Source organism: Amblyraja radiata, chromosome 19 (genome assembly GCF_010909765.2).
Source record: "Amblyraja radiata isolate CabotCenter1 chromosome 19, sAmbRad1.1.pri, whole genome shotgun sequence".
Classification (NCBI taxonomy): domain Eukaryota; kingdom Metazoa; phylum Chordata; class Chondrichthyes; order Rajiformes; family Rajidae; genus Amblyraja; species Amblyraja radiata.
This window is the reverse complement of record NC_045974.1, coordinates 978877-1000123: the sequence shown is the minus strand read 5'-3', so window position 1 is coordinate 1000123 and position 21247 is coordinate 978877. Positions and strand designations below refer to the sequence as shown.

At 42.8% G+C, this 21247-nt stretch overlaps 1 protein-coding gene across 2 annotated transcripts in view; it reads left to right on the top strand.

Annotated features, from left to right (window-relative positions):
- LOC116983651 (fatty acyl-CoA reductase 1-like) overlaps positions 1 to 14753 on the top strand; it is a 110086-nt gene extending 95333 nt beyond the window's left edge. The window contains exons 9-12 of one of the 2 annotated variants that reach the window (XM_033037402.1): positions 6763 to 6934; positions 7606 to 7735; positions 10202 to 10329; positions 13682 to 14753. In XM_033037402.1, coding sequence (XP_032893293.1) covers positions 6763 to 6934; positions 7606 to 7735; positions 10202 to 10329; positions 13682 to 13844 — 593 coding nt within the window. In that variant the 3' untranslated portion in view covers positions 13845 to 14753. The remainder of the gene's footprint in view (positions 1 to 6762; positions 6935 to 7605; positions 7736 to 10201; positions 10330 to 13681) is intronic. The other variant, XM_033037401.1, reaches the window with a different exon arrangement.
- Positions 14754 to 21247: the final 6494 nt, after the last annotated feature.

Genomic DNA, 21247 nt, shown 5'->3' with positions numbered 1-21247 from the left:
CAAGAGGAATATTTGGGAAATCTACGAGGTAGATATAACACGGTGACAGATGCTGGATCACGGATGTTTAATAACAACACAGAATGGATGTTGAATCAGGCAGTATTTAACGAAATAACTACACGATTTGGCATACCAGATTTTGATCTATTTGCATCTAGACTAAACCATCAGTTACCCAGATATGTGTCCTGCAAGCAGGATCCAGGAACAAAGGCAGTGGATGCTTTCTCCCTCAATTGGGGGAGATTGTTTATGCATGCTTTCCGCAAATTTGCCTCACAAACCGATGCTTGACCAAAATCAAGCAAGACTAAGCCACAGGCATATTGGTAGTGCCAGATTGGCCTACTCAAGCCTGGTCCCCAAAAATTTTGGGAACTATAGTCCAGCCAGTTATGGCTGTACCCAAGAGCAGGGACCTCCTAGTGAACCCAGTTACAGGGAGTAATCATCCACTACACGAACGTATTAACTTGTTGGTCTGCAGATTCTGAGGAGGCCATTTCAAGGCATAGGACTGTCCGAACAAATACAACACAGTTCGGATAACAGATGTCTTGGAATTTCCTATCAACTCTGTACTATAACTATAAACAAAGTTATAGTGCAATCAATAGTGCCAGAGGCGCACTTTCCTCCTATCTGATGCTGCAAGCAGGGCACGGGTCGATAGGAACGCACCCCTTTGCAACAAAATTCATGAAGAGAATTTACAATCTAATACCTCTAAGACCAAGGTACACGGACACATGGGATGTGAGCGTGGTACTAACCCTACTTTGACAGTGGGGACTGCCTATAACTAACCCTGAAGGTGGTATGCTGACAAAGAGTCCAGACACTGCAAAAGCTACGGTTGGACCACATCACCACCAATATGAACAACATAACATTCGTAATCAGGAACCTGATATAAACATAGCAGGCCAGGAATGCCAGGGATGGAGATCCAGCTCTTGGCATATCCAGAGGACCTACGGTTGTGTGTGTGGTAACATACTAACACCACTATCTGAGAGTTACGGAGAACCACAGAGGCTCAGAACGGACCAGAAGGTGTCAACACAAACCATCTCCAGATGGTCAAAGGGGGTAATGGCGGTAACAGAGTGAACGTTCATATGGTTAAATCTCACTCCACCAGGGCTGCATCTACGTCGGCAGCAAGAGCAATGGACGTGCCTCTTGACAACATCCTAGTGGCTGCAGGATGGACGAATGAAATAACGGTCCACCGGTTTTATAATAAACCTATTACCGGACTGGGGGTGTTTGCACGTACCATTTTAAGTTCTGTCCCTTAGTTTACCCCCAAGGTTGGGAGGGGAAACTAGTTTTTAAAAACTTTTCTATCATTTAAAGCATCAGTGTCCTTACTTAACTACGTAATGTCTGAATGCTTTAATGATTACACGCATCCATGGTCAATCCATTCAGTGTGTGACGCCTGGATTCGTAACCGGCGTAAAATCACAGAGCTTTGAAATCTTCACGTAGTCACTCACGTGACTCCAAAGTAAAATAGTAAGATTAAACGAGAACTTACCAGTTTGAAGTTTGATCTTGATTTTATGAGGAGTTACGATGAGCGATTACGTGCCCACCGCTCCCACCATCATACTATCAATGTCACATGGAAGTTCTAGTTTCTTCAATCTTACTATTCTCAGGTCTTCTTTTTATCTGTGATTTAACACCGCTGCTTTGAAGATTGACGCGCACGCAGACGGACGGCCCTTCTTCACGTAATCGCTCATCGTAACTCCTCATAAAATCAAGATCAAACTTCAAACTGGTAAGTTCTTGTTTAATCTTACTATTAGTAAGCTCACCAGTGCTCTCTTTCCTCTTAATGATGTTCCAAACAGTTGATTTTGGTAAGCCTACGGTTTGGCTGATGTCTCTAACAGTTTTATTCATGTTTCTCATAATTGCTTCTTTCATTTTCATTGGCATAACTTTGGTCCTCATGTTGATAAACAGCAATAAAAGTTTCCAAATGGCTGGAGGAAAGACTGGGTGCTGAGAGCTCTCTTATACCTGCATTAAGGAGGCATTTAAACACACCTGAGCAATTACAAACACCTGTGAAACCATGTGTCCCAAATATTATGGTGCCCTGAAATGGTGGGACCCTACGTATAAACACTGCTGTAATTTCTACATGGTGAAACCAAAATGTATAAAAATGGCCTTAATAAAATCTGACAATGTGCACTTTAACCACGTGATTTTTTCTATTACAAATCTCAAATTGTGGAGTACAGAGGCAAATAAATAAATGACGGGACTTTGTCCCAAACATTATGGAGCGCATTGTATGTATGGCTGAAAGTATGGCGATGTCAGGCTAAATAAATTGTTTGTCTTTTATTATCAAAACTGCAATGTATCAAAATATTTAAAATTGAAAGGCGTTTTGGAATATGACATGAAAATGTTCAAGTTGGAATGTCTGTCAACAGTGCAAATACACTTGCTGATGTATGGATGCAATTACGAGAGGAATCTTGTACACCAACCCCCATGCATCAGCCACAGTAAAAAGTGTTTGGAATGCACTAACTACAGAGATCCATTAAACACGAGAAATGCCTGACGTTGCATTTTTCAAATGTGCCAAGATAGAGATAATGCCATTTGCACAAGATGCAAGAGAAAACAAAATTGCTTGATTTTATTTTAATTTAAAATGCCTTGGTGATATAAAAAGTAACGAAGTTCCCTTGTGATAGTGAATGTTTTTTAAAAAAATTAATAACAAAGTGGAATAAAACTAAATATTTTTGCTGCATTGAGTAAATGTTGTGCAAAACTAAGGAATCCAGATAACATATCAATCTTACCTATGTTTGTGGTGGTGACACTGTGGAATTGGATTGGGCAAAAAGGTAGAAAAGCAGAATTTATGATTACTATGGTGCCAAATATTGATTTTGTCTTTGTTTCATACATCGTATCTTCCCTCATTAATGGTGATAAATGGTCATAGTAAGCATGCAACATCCTGAGCTACTAGGCAACATGGTTTCAGGTCGAGAACCTTCTTCAGGTGTCTGATGGAAGGGTCTCGACCCGAAACATCATCCATTCCTTCTCTCCAGAGATGCTGCCTGTCCCGCTGAGTTACTCCAGCATTTTGTGTCTATCTTTGGTTTAAACCAGCGTCTGCAGTTCCTTCTTACACATTTCAAGATGTGGTAGGTGCCTAGTTTCTCTTTAAAGCTTTCAACTGCAGGCATGAAAGGTTTCAGGATCTGGGGAGTTTAAACCCAGTCTGAAGAAGGGTTTCGGCCCGAAAAGTTGCCTATTTCCATCGCTCCATAGATGCTGCTGCACCCGCTGAGTTTCTCCAGCTTTTTTGTGTACCTCAGGATCTGGGGAAATGCTTTGGTTTCGTTTGTCATGTGATCAAAGCAAGGTAATTTGGACAATTGGAACTCTTGCCATGTTTGCAGTAGTTTTCAAGCAAGGTCTTGCAACTCTATAAGTCTATTACAGGAATTGTTAACCTATAAAGTCATTTGTTCTAATGCTGGTAATTGCAAAAAGAGCTTAGAGGTATGAGTAGGAAGGAAATGTAGATGCTGGTTTACACTGAAGATAGACACAAAATGCTGGAGTAACTCAGCAGGACAGGCAGCATCTCTGGAGAGAAGGAATGGGTGATGTTTCGGGTCGAGGCCCTTCCATCAGACACCTGAAGAAGCTTTGACAACAAAGCTAACTGAGATCAAATGTAACGAGGGGGGCATCAGACGTGGGAGAACTGGGAAGGGGGAGAGATGGAGAGAGAGGGAAAGCAAGGGTTACTTGAAGTTAGAGATGTCAATGTTCATACCCCTGGGACGTAAGCTGCCCAAGCGAAATATGAGGTGCTGTTCCTCCAATTTGTGCTGGGCCTCACTATGGAGGAGGCCCAGGACAGAAAGGTCAGGGGTGGGTTTGGGAGGGGCAGTTAAAATGTTTAGCAACCTGTATGCTAAGGCGGAGATGTTATTTATTTCAGAGTAGAGGGATCCAAAATGATAAATTGAGAAACTGAGAAATAACTATTGCTGAAGTATAATAGTTTTGTCAGTCTCTTCAAAATATAATTAACTGATACAAGGAAAGAGTATGAAAGTCCAGTCTTCAGTGGAACCAAGGTGAAGTCTAATGTGGTAACTGAAATTACTTGTGTCTTTGTTCCAGTGTAGCAGTATGATTTTATCTTTAACTTGCTGGCAAACAAAGCAAATCGTTCAAGCAACAACCTTGGTTTGTGTGGACGAGTCTGTTCTGCTCATTTGCTGGACAAAAGCATAATTGGAAAGGTCAACGTTCACTGCCCTTCAGAGCTGGCACTGAGCTGCTCTCTTGACAACCTACAATATGTCTGGTGAAGATGCTCACACAATACTGTTTGCATAAAATCAATGCTAAATGATCAGATTACAGGTGATCACAATACAGTTGCTCAGAGTGCATTGACATTGACAGTGGCATCATGAAAATTACAAACTGCACGCCACAAAGCTACACGTGACAACTAATTGAACCCAACTAAACTAAAAGTTGGTAAGACACTGGAAGATTAAATTTGATGGAGACAATGCCACGTAAAGGAAAGGAGTGACAGCACACATACTTACGACAAACGTTGACGAGGTTTAAAGTGAAGTTGAGGTAGCCCTGGAAAACTTGGCAGATTGCTGCCAGTCATGTTGAAACAAAGGATCTGCAACATTTGGTCAGGAAAAAGACAGAAGCGTACGGCAGGTGTAGGCCACTGGATCAAGGCTATCTCTTGAGGAATATAGGGCGTGTAGAGGAGAACTGAAGAAAGGTACTAGGAGAGCAAAAAGGAGCCATGGAATATGGTAAGTAGAATTAAGGAAAATGCCAGGCCATTCTGTAATTAGATCAGGAGCAAGGGGGTAGCCAGGGAAAGAGTGGTCACCTGGGGACCAGAGGGTGATTGATCTGTGCAGGAGTATGAGAGTTCTTCAATGAATCCTTGCCTTCTGTATTCACCAAGGTGAAGGACATGGAAGACAGAGTGAGGGGAGGGACACGTAGATAATGTGGGGCAGGGCAGCAACATGAAGATGTCAAGAGTGTTCAATGGTCATATGTACCAAACACAGAACAATGACATAGAAACATAGAAAATAGGTGCAGGAGGCCCAATGAACTGGCCTCAACTACCTTCTGTGGCAGAGAATTCCACAGATTCACCACTCTCTGTGTGAAAAATGTTTTCCTCATCTCGGTCCTAAAAGATTTCCCCCTTATCCTTAAACTGTGACCCCTTGTTCTGGACTTCCCCAACATCGGGAACAATCTTCCTGCATCTAGCCTGTCCAACCCCCTAAGAATTTTGTAAGTACATTTTGTAAGTACAATGACATTCTTGCTTCCAGCAGCATTACTGGCCTGTAAACATAGTGCTCATAGAAACTGTAATAAACATTCAATCAATTAAAACAATCCCATAATTATTGTAAAATAAAACAAATCCTCAGTGCAACCAAGACAGTTTGTGGGACACATATGGACACGTTATATGGCAAAAAGGATAATAGTACGGACAAAAGAAGAGGTGATGGAACAGATATGGATGGTCATGGAGAATTGTAAATGGAGACCATAGAATCATGGTTCGAAGTGATTTACATTTAGAAGATGGTCAGGTACAAAGTTGAGGCACTGTTCCTCACTTCGCTTTGAATCAGAACTGAAGAGTTTTTCTTTATTCATTCATGGGAGATGGGGTTGCCTCACCACAGGCAAAGGATCACACTTGCTTTCACAGTTGAATAGCTACCAGTACCGCGCCCGTTGATGGTTTCAACGATGATGATGATGATGATGATGACGACCATGACTTGTAACTGATAGAAGTTGTTGGTAATTGAGCATTGGAGTGCCGTGGTGTGTGCTGTGAAGCCAGAAGTCCACTGGATAAGCGTAGAATGAAGATGCACTCGCTAACTCAGCCGTTGAGTCCAGGTGTGCACGTCTCATCTCCAGGTCCTCATCCAGCTCAACCTTTGTCTGGAACACTCCAAGAATTCCTATCCCTCTGAAATCTGTCAACTTCTCCAAGACTTCCAGTTCCATGTGAGAAACCTGACACATGGAGCATTACTCGAGGAATCACAATCCAGATTAACTTGTTCTAAAACAATTCCTTCCACTTTTACGGTCCGAATGCAGCTGCCTTTCAAGAGATTTTGTGAGGTAGAGGCTATTGTATATTTTTTTGCAAAAGCTGGCATCCTGCATTTGGTACTGGCGCTGAGGTGTGTGGTCAGTCAGCAGTGTGATTAGTATTGGATTGGACAGTACTCCAGCAGATGAACAGGCAGTGAGATGATGGCCTACACTGAAAGTAAGCATGCAAGTACAGCAAGCAGTGGAGAAAGCAAATGGCATGTTGGCCTTCACTGCAAGAAGGTTTGAGTTTAAGAGCAAGTAGGTCCTTCTGCAGTTGTACAGGGCCCTCGTGAGACCACACCTGGAGCATTGTGTGCAGTTTTGGTCTCCTAATTTGAGGAAGGACATTCTTGCTATTGAGGGAGTACAGCGTTAATCATATTGAATGGTGGTGCTGGCTCGAATGGCTGAATGGCCTACTCCTGCACATATTTTCTATGTTTCTATGATTTCAGTGGTGGTAATATGTGGGGTTAATCATAGCTATGTTCAGGAACTAGTGCGTTTCGCAGGGTTAAATGAGGCAAAGGTTTACAGGATCTTGTCATTCTCTTGCAGAATACCACGTCATCTCCACATTTAAGAGGAACCCACTGGACCAAGCCTTCAGAAGGCCCAATGCAAATATTACATCAAACTACCTGATTAATCAGTACTGGATTGCTGTCAGTCACAAAGCCCCTGCGTTGCTTTATGACTTATACCTGAGGCTAACAGGACAAAAGCCACGGTAAGTGTTTCTCTGCACTACACTGTGGTAAGTAGATCTTTGTACCTTTGGCCTGAAGTGGTTTGGATCTCTCAGTAATGAAGAGTGAGCTGTCCCCACCAAACTAAAAAGCTCACCAATAGACACACCTGCATGTGTGGTGTCCAAATTTAGCAGGGGGGCACTAATTGCAGAATTGTAGAAGATTGCAGCCTTTAATAAACACCGAGGGATAAATACGGTAGAAAAATTCTACCATTGCTCCATGTATTTTGTTTTAAACGTTTAAATTCTGAATTTAGGATGAAAGGCCAGATAGAAAAACAAATGAGGGATTAGTTGATGTCGGCTTTACAAAGCTGTTGTTGGTTTATCAATCATGGAATGGAAGTTCCTGTAGTGAACACCACCCGCTGTGTGTGAAATAGACCACGATGAGAAAGCAAGCTGGGTCAAACATTAAATCAACACTTTGTTAATGAATATAGCTGGAAAGTAACTAAAGGTTCACCTCTCATCAATTGGATCAATTAGTTAATTTAAAAAAAAAAACATTGGTAAAAATAATCGGTTAACATGATGCTTGCAGCAGCTGGATCAATGAACTACACTGACTTCAATTTAAAAAGTTATCTTTTGCATCAAGATTGAGGAGGTGAACGATGAATGCCTGACTACACATGTACTTGCAGGATGATGAAGATCTTCAACAGACTTCACAAATCCATGATGCTCCTGGAATACTTCAGCAGTAAGTCCTGGAATTGGAGTTCAGAGAACATGAACATGTTGATGAGTCAGCTCAGCATCGAGGATAAGAGGGTAAGGACCAGAGTCCGCTGGAACCCCAGCAGCTGAGACTGCCTGTGAGTGTAGGAATCAGCCGCACTCAGTAGCATGACCGGCTCAGAGGGTAAATCTCGCCGTTGCAGTGTTCACTCGAGAGCCATTGGGAGGGGAGGACTGTGCATTTTTACATCTGTAGCAGAATACTGGAGATCCTGCTGCATTCAATTCCTTCGGTCGGCACCAAGTAAATGAAACGCTTCATACTACAAACAGAAAATGCAGCAGCCACACAGCTCACCAGGCAGCATCTGTGGAAGCAACATGGACCAATGTTTCAGGTCAAGAACCCTTCCGCAGATCAGAGAGAGAAAATGGTTTGTTTTGAGTTGTGGAGATAGAGGGCTGATTGGGGCAGTGATAGAGTGAGCAAGGGTAGTGTGGAGTTAACCCTAGCTAAAGTAATCAGCTGATAAATCAATAAAGAAAGTTACAAAGACAAAACAAAGAAACAAAAATAATGAAATACGAGCAATTAGAAAGAAAAATAATGAATTGCTGTCTTTGCCTGGTTGACTGTTCCGAGACAGGGTTTCTGTGGGTCTGTTATCTACAGATTTTCCATCATTAATGAAACTCATCGATTCATTAAGAGGTTAATGAAGAATGACTTGCCATACGGAACATTAGCAAGTGTACTGCTAGTCCATAACAATGTTAGTAGAGCACAGTGCAAATTATCCAGCAACTGCTGCTGTTGGCTGAAGGAGGTTTCTCAGGCTGCTGACTGATGACAAGGTTCAGCACCACTTGTGTCTTATCCAAAGAGAAATCAATGCAGCAGTTGTTGGAAGCACAATGTGTTGTAAGCCTTTTGAATAATGGAATACGTTCCACTTCAGTGTGGATAACAATAATATTGGTGCAGACCTTAGGCTTTCAGACTTGGGTCAAGGCAAAGTTAGAAGGGGTGCAAAAACTAGAGTATTGTTTGGCTTCAAACAGACATCTCTCGAGCTTCAATCTAGATACACCCTAACTGTTTACATAGGAGAGAGCTAGCTAAGTGGGTGGGATTGCCCACTCCCCTGACATCAGTCTGAAGGAGCGTCTCGGCCCGAAACGTCACCCGTTCCTTCTCTCCAGAGATGCTGCCTGTCCCGCTGAGTTACTCTAGCATTTTGTGTTTACCTTCAACTTAAACCAGCATCTCGGTTCTTTCTTACACATTAATTTGACAGTGGTTAAGTTTGCTACAGAGCCACGTCTTGGGTTTGAGCCTGGTTAGTCCAGCATTGACTTTATCTTGTTCCTATGCACTGCAGTTATTGATATCTTCCAGTTGATGAGATTTCTAAACTAGAAAAGAAGGAATGGGTGATGTTTAGATTCTCAACTAATCATCAAAAACTATTTTAGTCACCATTGACCCCTCTTGCTTCTCTACAAGTCTTGATACTCCAGCACCCTATCCTGTTCCCTCCCATATCTGAGCCCATTCACCTACAAAAGTCTCCCAGTTGCTCTGAAGATAGTCACAAAATGCTGGAGTAACTCAGCGGGACAGGCAGCATCTCTGAAGGGAAGGAATGGGTGACGTTTTGGATCAAGACCCTTCTTCAGACTGATATCAGGGGAGAAGGAGATACATAGATAAGAAAATAAGGGATGGAGATGAAGGAATATGTAGAATAGATCATTGTTAGCTGGGAAAAGGTGGCAACAAAGCAAACAGATAAATGTAGATGGAGACAGTCGGACTGGGGAGGGTGGAAAAGCATCCCAATTGCTCTGCGGCTTTTCACCACTCCTCTCACAGGGTATTCTCACCTTCATCTGTTCGAGTTGAATATTGACATTCTTCTTACACTGCTTCTGAAGGCAAATTGGTGCATTTTGTTTCTCCAACCTACTCCATTCTCATCTGTCACACCACCACTGGCTTGCTCTTCTCTCCCCCCCGCCCCCTCCATGGGTAAAAGCCTCACTCTATTAATCATGGCACCCTTGCGTCTACCATTGAATTCCAAACAACTTCTTCCCCGTGTTGGTTCTGGCATTTTTCCACTTCTTCCCGGGGTGAGAGAGATTTGGGCAAAACGCAGGCATGTGAAACCAGCATAGATGGGGCATCTCGGTTGGCAAGAACAAGTTGAGCCAAAGGACATGTTTCTGTGCTGGATGATTCTAATATGGCAGCATTCTGCCATTTCATCCCTGGAAACCATTGCTGGTTGTCAGATGATTGTGTGTGGATGGAAGTTGTATACAGCCGACCGAGGTTAATCACTTCATCAGCAGTAACATTAATGTTAGCTGGGAAGTCTGGACCAGATGTAAGTATAACCATGTGTATTGCCCCCCTGGCTTTGTGCTGCCACGTGCCCAGGTCACAGCAGCCTGTGAATGGTATTGCTGCCCAGGCTTTCTGCAGTGGGTGCATTAGATCAATGATGGGCTGCATCAGGGCACATGGGCTCAACTTTGAATGCTTTTCCACAGGGATTCAATTTTGATGTCCGCCAGCTTAATTGGCCAGAATACATCGAGAATTACTGCATAGGAACAAAGAAATATGTCTTAAATGAGGATATGTCTGGACTTCCAGCAGCCAGACAACACCTAAAGAAGTGAGTACTAGCACCTTGCCACTTGCAGTCATTTCTGAAGAACGTGTTATCAATGGTAACTCCCAATAGACCCATGTATCTCAGATACTTGTACCCAACACACATCTGGGTACAGGGCATGGCTGAAGTTAGCTCTATGTCCATGATTCGAGAACTGTTGATAAAGGAGCAAAAAACAAACAGTGCTGGACTGGCGCAGTGAGTCAGGCAGCGTCTGTGGAGAACATGGATCAGCAACCTTTGGGTTCAGACCTTCTTCAGTCTGAAGAACCTGCTGATTGTAGCATCTGTGGTTGTGTCTAGGGATGATATCTTCCTTCAGTACCATCAGGTGATAGTTAGTTTTGACAAGCACTTGAAGCAAAAACACACAGTGCTGGAGTAACTCAGTGGGTCAGGCAGGACATGGATAGGTGACAATGTTTCCACTAGTGTGAGAGTCTAAAACTATACGTTACAGCCTCAGAATTAAAGGACATTCTTTTAGGAAGGAGATGAGGAATTTCAGAGGGTGAGAATCTGTGGAATTCTTTGCCACAGAAGGATGTGGAGGCCAAGTCAGTGGATATTTTTACGGCAGAGATAGATAGATTCTTGATTAGTACGGGTGTCAGAGGTTATGGGGAGAAGGCAGGAGAATGGGGTTAGGAGGGAGGGATAGATCAGCCATGATTGAATGGTGGAGTAGACTTGATGGGTCGAATGGCCTAATTCTACTCCTATCCCTTATGACCTAATGTCATTTAATGTTGGGACCATTCTTCAGGCAGCCCTTTAACTCAGTGTCTTGTTCTACCCAGCAAACCTGGTGTGTCACCATACCAGGTACAGGCTTGAGAATGGCTCTCCTTGCCACGTCCACACCTTGCAGCTGGCCCTCCCATTGGAATGGGCAACTCGGTTTCAATTTAGTTTATTGTCATGTGCACCAAGCGAGTGAAAAGCTTTTTGTTGCGTGCTGTCCAGTCAGCGGAAAGACAAAACATGATTACAATCAAGCTGTTTACAGTGTACAGGCACATGATAAGGGAATAATGTTTAGTGCAAGGCAAAGTCCGATCAAAGTGTTCAGGGTCTGAAGAAGGGTTTCGGCCCAAAACGTCGCCTATTTCCTTCGCTCCATAGATGCTGCTGCACCCGCTGAGTTTCCCCAGCAATTGTGTGTACCAAAGTCCGATCAAAGATGGTTCGAGGATCACCAATGAGGCAGATAGTAGTTCAGGATTGCTCTCTAGTTGTGGTAGGATGGTTCAGTTGGTGAGTTGTCTGCGTTACTGCCCTCCCAGACACTGTTATCCTATCTTCCCCGACTCTCTGGTGACTTTCCTCGCTGCCATCAACAATTCCTCCATTACAACCCATCCTCAGTTTGAACATCTGTCCATTTGCCAGATGGTGATTCAGTCATGCTCTGACCAGATGTGTAGAGTGAATATATATCGCAACACTTCCTGATCCATCAAAGTATTTTTAACTCGGTGTGAATTTGGAACTGGGAAATGTAATGTAAAAGAGAAGCGCAATAATCATGAAACAAAGTCTTCCCTTCACTAATGAGCTTTCAGTCACTGTCCTAATTACCACCTACAGGTGAGGATCTAACCACAGACAACTTCCACCCATCATTCACCAGGTAGCCACAAAGCCAGAGGAGAAAGATCGAATTATGGTTTTAAAAAACCGTAAACCTGTAAACACGCAGATCAGGCAGCATCCGTGAAAAGAGAAACAGAGTTGGCATTTTGTCAAAAACCCTTCCTCTCAACCAAATGTAGTCACTTGAATGAAGGGTCTTTAAACTGAAATGTTTAACAGGCCAGGCAGCATATGTGGAAAGTGGCACAATTTATCTTTTTCAGTACTTTCTGTTTTTATTTCAGACATGCAACATCTGCAGCGTTCCATTATTTTAGCTATTTAACAGTTTTTTCCTGCTGGTGTATTTTGTCAAGCGTAGTGAGGCTGTCGCACAGAGCAGCGATCGACAGTCTTGCTCATGTTCCTCACACTACCAGCGATTGGAATTTCCCAAACAATGTTGCTTCCTCCTTCCCATTTAGTTTGGAAAACCACTGATTCAGAACAGTTTAACAACCTGCACAAGTCCAGTAGAGCTAAACATTCCTATCAGATTTATCACTTACTGTAAAGAGCAAAAGGTGGTTACTTCACCTGAGATGCAACCTTTATCAGAGAGGTGTTAGCTAGAGGTCTGTCTTTAGTCAGAGGGTGGTGAATCTGTGGAATTATTTACCACAGAAGGCTGTGGAGGCCAAGTCAGTGGATATTTTTAAGGTAGAGATAGATAGATTCTTGATTAGTACAGGTGTCAGAGGTTATGGGGAGAAGGCAAGAGAATGGGGTTAAGAGGGAGATAGATCCGCCATGATAGAATGGCAGAGTAGACATGATGGGCCGAATGGCCTAATTCTACTCCTATCCCTTGTGACTGATCTTAAATGGACAATCCAAGTAGCTTTCTCATTAGAGTGTAGATAGACCCAAAATGCTGGAGTAACTCAGCGGGGCAGGCAGCATCTCTGGAGACGGAATGGGTGACATTTAGGGACGAGCCCCCCCCCCCCCCAGACTGAGTCGGGGGGGTGGGGGGGAGATGCAGAGATAAGGAAGTGTAAGGTGTGAAAATGAGACAAAGGGAATGGACATCAAGGATAATATAGAATAGATCATTGTTAGTTAGGAGAAGGTGACAACAAAGCAAACAGATAAAATGTAAACCAGGACCGTCGGAGAACTGGGAAGAGGGATGGAGAGAGAGAGAGGGAAAGCAAATGTTATTTGAAGTTAGAGAAGTCAATGTTCATACCGCTGGGGTGTAAGCTGCCCAAACAAGACATGAGATGTTGTTCCTCCAATTTGCACATTAGTGTAGCAGGTTCACATGTCTATGTCTGAAGTAGGGTCCAAACCCAAAACGTCACCTATCCACATTCTCCAGAGATGCTGTTTGATTCCAGCACTTTGTGTTCACCTGCCCACACTTGTGCGTGGTAAAGGTGAGAGTCCAAAGAGGGGTATGGAACTTGACAAGTAGAACAGGTACATAATCCTTGGTTGGGAACACTCTCACCCTGATAACGTCTCTGTAATACGCTGCAGTTGTTTGATGCGTTTCAGAGGATCTGTGCGTGTTCAGGTTGAAGGATGACGTATTGGTGAGGAAGTCTTGGACAAAGGGTTGTGCCCGGAAACTGTATTGATGAAAATAATGGCAAACATTGACACGTGTGTCCTGGACCCTGTGGGTGTCTATGTAGGAAGTATTAGTAATCACTGAACACAAGATAAAGTATCACTCACTGATGTTTGATCCCAATGTGTGTTTTGACAGGCTACGAAACATCCGCTATGCCTTCAACACCATTCTCCTGGTCTTCATCTGGCGTGTGTTTATCGCTCGCTCACAAATGGCCCGCAACATCTGGTATTTTGTGGTCAACCTATGCTACAAGTTCCTGTCCTATTTCAGGGCGTCCAGCACCCTCCGACACTGAAGCCACGTGGTAAACCCCACATTGAAGCATCACCTTGTTCCAAACGGCTAACTATTCATTCACAATATCTCACTTTCTTAAACAAAAACAACCACCAGACTTCCCGAGTCAGTGTAAAAGAAAACAATATGACTTTGCATTCCAATGTAATCAATCTACACACTGCCATTAATTATTATAAAGAACGATGATATTGTCTCACCAAGCATCTGCTCGTGTGACCCTCTGGTTTTCTAGCCTTACCAGCTTGCTGTGATCCACATGTCTGTGTATCTGGGCCCTGGGCCTGACTTTACAGGTAATTGCTGGAATGGATTGAAGTCCAAAACTCTCTCTCCTGCACTGCTACATTTTGGATCCAGGGTCCTTATTCGCTAAAGGAACCTGCCCAGCGTATAGTACTGTTAGTCCTGAGTGATCCACATCCAGTGACTTTTGTAAATAGGGCTCGAGTCCCAATGTACGCGGTAAATCACCTTCTAGCAATAACGTGCTAACCTTCTTCTTCTTGGTGCTAAAATGGCAACGACAACTTCAACAATACTTGGTGTTTTACACTTGTAAAATGTATATAAAAAGGTTAACACAACCAAATCCTCCGGAGTTGTTCCCGATATTTGCCGAAGGTCACCTCCTCTCCCTTCCTGATTTGTCAACGTGTAACCAAGTGGACACCTTGGCAGCAACAGAATTAAAAGGACTGATGTGTGAAACTAATGCAATTTTAATTTGTGCCTGACAAAGAACCGTGAGAAAATGTGCGATCCTATCTGCATTTGCTGATTAATGGGGAAGGAATAATCAATCGTGTCATGTAAAAGAAGTGGGTATCGGTACCAGATGTAATCATGTTATTGCTTCCAACACCAATGGTGACAAATTAAATACTACTTTGGATATTTGTAAGAACGATACTTGTTTTTTGTGATTATTCCCTGTCTTTTCTTGTGAGAAATCATGTTACTGTTGGTAAAAGGTCTCATGTGAAATGTGCCGTTATTTAATGCGTGCCAGAGAATGTCGGCTGTGAGAAACACAACCAAAAGGCGAGTGTGAAACGCCACAGGCAATGCTTATTAATGTATGTTCTCATCGGACATACAGTGTGTGTGTGCGCACAATCTCCACCTTATCCTGTGCCACATCCCTTATGGAAATTAGTGACTTGTGGCAATTCATTGTCGTGGATGATGCTGCGTATTCATGGGGGAATTGAATGTGTGCAGAGTAGTTTATGGAGTCTACATCTCTCCCAGCTGAAGAAGGCTCTCAACCCAAAATGTCACCCATTCCAACTCTCCAGAGATGCAGCCTGTCCTGCTGAGTTACTCCAGCATTTTGTGTCTATCTTTGGTGTAAACCAACACCTGCAGTTCCTTTGCCACACCAGCTATTTTTACGACAGCTGAATTCCTGTCGCCTTTCAGACTTAAAAACATTAGCATGTGGTGACTTTATTGGAATGGTGTCCATCATTCACTGTATTGTACTGCAAACCAAGTTAGCACAAAAAGCTGGAGTCACTCAGCGGGACAGGCAGCATCTCTGGAGAGAAGGAATGGGTGAGATTTCGGGTCGAGACCCATCTTCAGACTAGTCAGGGGAGGGGGAAACAAGAGATATAGATGATGATGTGGAGAGATAAACAACAATGAATGAGCAGGAGGGATTGCAGAGGGGGGGGGGGGGGGCAGCGAGAGAGGATGTTGCAGAACCCTCGTTGGAGGGAGGAGGAGGAAAACATCTTCAAAGTAGACATACCTTGAGGAAGTTTCACAGTGGAGCAGACAAAATGTGTAGGAAGGAACTGTAGATGCTGGCAGGCAAAATGCGTGCACAAACAGAACAAGTTGTCTAACAACTTTAGGCTGTGCACGCCATACGCAAGAAGAAGCAGAAGAAAATGTGTGTCATCTGCAGTTCCTTCCGACACATTTTGTCCGCTCCACTGTGAAATCTCCTCAAGGTACGTCTACTTTGAGGAAGTTCTCCGATGAGAATTCTGCAACATCCTCTCTCGCTGCACACCAAGTAACTGGTGAACTTGTGGCCGAGCTCCAAATACTTGCAGTAAGAGAATCAAGCACCTATTTTACATCAGCATTTTGCACCAAGTTCTTTACCCAACAAGCTCTCTCTGTATATCATTCTTAATAGTACTGCCATTAAATACATACTCTTCACATTGTGTTGGACCGAGTTCCGCTTGTATCTTATTTCAGTGCAGCTCAGGAAAACGTATCCTGTATTCCCAAGAAATGTCCACATTAAATGCAAACTTACCCATGGATCAGCAAAGCCTCGAAGGACATTTCTTCAAATCAGGCGGCTTGTGACAGTCTAGTTAGTGAAAGAGGTGCTTCATCCCCACTTCAGGAGTGCGGGGGGGAAAGCCAGAAATATCAATCTTAGTGATACAGCAAGGAAATAATCTCTCCACATCAACTCATGCATGCTGACCAATTTACCCCATCTAAGACAGTCCCCTTTGCCTATGTTAGGCTCACCCGCCCCCCCCCCCCCCCAAACCCGTCATAAGTGATAGGAGCAGAAATAGGCCATTCGGCCCAACTAGTCTACTCCACCATTCAATCATGGCTGATCTATCTCTTCCTCCAAACCCCATTCTCCTGCCTTCTGCCCATAACCTCGGACACCCGTACTAATCAAGAATCTATCTCTGCTTTAAAAATATTCATTGATATCCAAAACATCCATCCATTTTCTATTCATGTACTAGTATAAATAGTATTTTCAATGTTATTGTACCTGACACATTTACTTTCTCTGGCAGCTTGTTTCATACACCCACCCCCCTCGGTCTGGTTCGCCATTCCCCTTGCATGGGAAAAAGACACAGTATTCACCTCATCATAGAACAATTCAGCCCACGATGGCTATGCAGAACATGATCTCAAATTAAACTAATCTTTGCCACCTAAACACGATCCATATCCCTCCATCCCCAGCACGTTATTGTGACAATTGCCTCTTAAACGCCACTATCATGTTTACCTCCACCACCACCTCTGGCAGAGCATTCCAAGTATCCACTACTCAGCAAAATATACTTGTCCTGCACATCTCCTTTCAATGTATAGCTATTCCCTCCAGTAGTCAACATTTCCACCCTGGGGGAAACGTTCGACTGTCCAACTCCATCTAGAACTTTCAGTTTTATAATCTACTCGTCCCCTCTCAGCCTTCGACACGGCAGCAAAAACCTCTCATCCAGGCAGGAGCATCCTGGTAAACCTCTTCTGCATCTTTTCCAAAACCACCATGCTTTCTGTAATGGGAACAGCCAGAACTGTACACAATACTCCAAGTGCTGCTTCATCAAAGGCTGACAAAGCTGCAACAAAAGCAGTTGATGCTTCTGTTTAATCAAATTCATCAAAAGCAGCTCTGGAAGATAGAATCAACTAGCAGATATTCTTCATGCACTGCCTTTAGAAGTCTTTTTTATCAATTACATTTTAATTAGATTTGTTTCCTTTGGAATCTTTTGCAGTGAGCTTTTTCTCTCAATATTGCACAATGCCCCTGTGGTTCGATTACATTCCATGAAAATTGCTGATTATAATCTGGCATTGTGCTTTCATCTAAATGCATGAACAGAAATATTCTAATATTAAAGACAGTAAGTTACTAAGTGTCAAGTGGAATATTCGTAAATAAAACTGGCCACAGTTTAAGAATAAGCGGTAAGCCATTTAGAATGGAGATGAGGAAACACTTTTTCACACAGAGGGTTGTGAGTCTGGAATTTTCTGCCTCAGAGGGCGGTGGAGGCCAGTTCTCTGGATACTTTCCAGAGTTAGTGGAGTCAGGGGATATGGGGAGTAGGCAGGAACGGGGTATTGATAGTGGATGATCAGCCATGATCACATTGAATGGCGGTGCTGGCTCGAAGGGCCAAATGGCCTACTCCTGCATCTATTGTCTATAAAACTGAAGCTTAATTGACTAATATATTTCCTTCGGACTAATCTTTAAAGGTTTAAAATCCTGTTTTACAAGTCTTTGTCCAGTTAACATACAGTAATTTAATAATATCAAAAATCCTTTTAAAAAACTAGGTTAATTACTACTAAAATAGTCTACAGGAAATGTTGATGTAAATCTGTTATGCCATGCGTTAAAAATAGTGCATAAGAGAATTTAAATCCCTTATTCCCAATTGACGTTAATAATTACACATGAGTGTGTTTAGAAGCAAAGTCTTGGGCAACACTTCCCACTGGCATCTAGACCCCAGGAATGTCAGAGCAACCAACCCCTCGGAATAGTTTTGTCATTGGGGAAAGAATTTGATAGGGAGAGTAGAAGCTGCATTTTGGTCACAGAATAGTTCAAGTTGGGCAGAGGAGCAAATCACAAGTGGCAATATTATTTAATTAGCCCATAAAAAATAAGTCACTTGGATCCTTTCTCTGGAGGGATAGCAATGAAATGCAACAAAAATAAACCATGTTCTGATTCAGATATTGTGACATAATGTAGGCTTGTATTTCTGGAAATATTTCCAGAAATACAAGAATACTTTAAGGATTGACTAAAAAGACAAAGTTGAGAGGGGTGTGTAACCTACTAATCTTTTTAAATGATGTAGTTCCTTAATGTAGTCATAGAGAAGATATTTCAGTGTGTGACGAAAGAACATCAATAAAGATAACTAAATAAATCCAGCAGCTATTCAGGTGAATCTTATTAAATAGTCAAAACAGCACACCTGAGCTACAAAGCCTCTTAAACCTGCTCCACCATTCAGTCAGATGGTAGCTGGTCTATTAAGTCTACATTAGCACTAATCATGTCTTTTGAGTCTCTACTAATTTAATTCTTGAATACACCCAATAAATAAATATCTACAGCATTTTGGAATAGAGAATTCCAAAAATCCACAATGCTGATTGAAGAACGTTCTTAATATCTCTACCATGGTAGTACACATATCCTGAAGCTTTGTCTGTTACTAGACTTTATTGCAAACCTGTTTAAGAAAGAACTGCAGATGCTGGAAAAATCGAAGGTTAGACAAAAAATGCTGGAGAAACTCAGCGGGTGAGGAGAGAAGGAACTGCCGACGTTTCGGGTCGAGATCCTTTTTCTACCTTTATTACAAACTTGGCAGTCATCAAATAAGAACGTATACTTTGCAACATCATTGAAAACAAAATGCATTATCTCTTAATATTCTTTGAAGCCGAATCTTTTATCGTTTAATCAAATCAATTGCTTTATCTGCATTTATTCCTCAAGTATATTCTGATATTGCAATCCTGTGGTAAATCTTAACCACCAAGTAATTATGTCCATTGCATGTCAATGTATCACAGTGAAACCATCACACCAGGCTGGTGAAACAACTGAAAACAGGGCACCTCTGCACATCATCACTTACCTGGGCCAGGTGTGGAAATCCAGGTGACAATAATCCCTCAGGCAACACGACTCTGTGACCACATTCCCAGAATTAATTCAATATGGAAGGGGTTGAAAACTTGATGATCTCAAAATATCACAGATCTCTAAGCTTTTTAGTATTGAGATATTTAAGAAAAGAAATAAAATTAAACTTCAGGAAATAAAACGTAAGAAACAAAATGAAGAAATTGAAAATAGTTGCAATCATGGTAATGTCTTTTTTTTAAATAGACATCTTATTTTCTCTCTGCCTCTGAAACCTAAGACCCGTTTAGAACTGATGAAATCGGTATGTTCTCGGATCCGTTGCCTCCGAGACTGAACAAGTCTCGACCCGAAATGTCACTGATTCCTTCTCTCCAGAGATGCTGCCTGGCCCTCTAAGTTACTCCAGCTTTTTGTGTCTGCAGTGTAAACCAGCATCTGCAGTTCCTTCCTACACAGGTTCATCCCAATACGTAACATGAGTGATTTGGTGTCAGTAGTAGGTCAGGCTAAGCATCCTGAAGTGTTCATGGTTGCTTGGGCTGCATTTCATTTTTCTAGTGAGCAAGAGGAAATTGCCTCCGATTATTGTCGTAAACTATGCGGATTGACCTTTGATAACACACATTTAATTCAAAGAAGCGCAGGCTTGAGACCAAGCATAAGCTCGGCGATCGCTTCGCCCAACACCTCCGCTCAGTTCGCATTAACCAACCTGATCTCCCGGTGGCTCAGCACTTCAACTCCCCCTCCATTCCGAATCCGACCTTTCTGTCCTGGGCCTCCTCCATGGCCAGAGTGAGGTCCCCTGTAAATTGGAGGAGCAGCATCTCATATTTCGCTTGGGTAGTTTACACCCCAGCGGTATGAACATTGACTTCTCCAATTTCAGGTAGTCCCTGATTTCTCCCCCTCCCCTTCCCAGCTCTCAATGTTCATGTCGCTGGGGTGCACCAATGCAATTTCAAGTTCAAGTTCAAGTGAGTTTATTGTCATGTATCCCTGTATAGGACAATGAAATTCTTGCTTTGCTTAAGCACACAGAAAATAGTAGGCATTTACTACAAAACAGATAAATGTGTCCATATACCATGATATAAATATATACACACATGAATAAATAAACTGGTAAAGTGCAAATAACAGAAAGTGGTTGTTAATAATCAGTTATTAATAATCAGAATTTCACTACCAATTTCAGATCATCCCTACTCCCTCCCCTTCCCACTCTCCTTCAGCCCACTGGCTCCTCCTCTTCCCGCCCTCACATCAGTCTGAAGGGTTTCGACCCGAAACGTTGCCCATTTCCTTCGCTCCATAGATGCTGCCTCACCCGCTGAGTTTCTCCAGCATTTTTGTCTACCTTATCAACATATTGAGTTGGCTTTTCCAAACACTCAATGTTAAATGCGTCTGATATGATTTCCCACAATAAATCCATGAAGTCCTTGATCGACCCGTGCCTTTCCAAGTGAAGATGAATCCCATCCCTCCATTTAGTTTCTAACAACTAGACTGATTCTGGTCAGCTGCCTCCTTCTCTCCACACGCCGTTAACATTTACTTCAGTGTACGATAAACGTAATGATAAAAATATCCTTTGTTGCTGCTGACTAATCGCACTCCTCACTGAAGCCTCTTATTCCCCACAGCTCTCACCAAGACTGGTTCTTAGTTCTCCAGCTTGTGCTTCTGCCCATTTAAGCAGCACGTTGACTGGCCAGGTGAACTCAATTGACTTCAGCTGTAAAAAGACAGAATTAGAATCCAAAGTCGCCGTTCCAGGGCCTCGTGAGATAAAAGCACAGCTGATGAGAGTTCAGCTGTACTAATTGCCAACATTGAGAAACTAACTAAAGACAAACTTAGGAAAGTGATACTTACTTACACTTCCATTTCCTTCACCATCTCTCACTCTTGAGAAGTTGGACTCTGGGAGCGACTGGGCTAAACCTGACGCTCAGGCTCCCCATGTGGACTCAACTGTC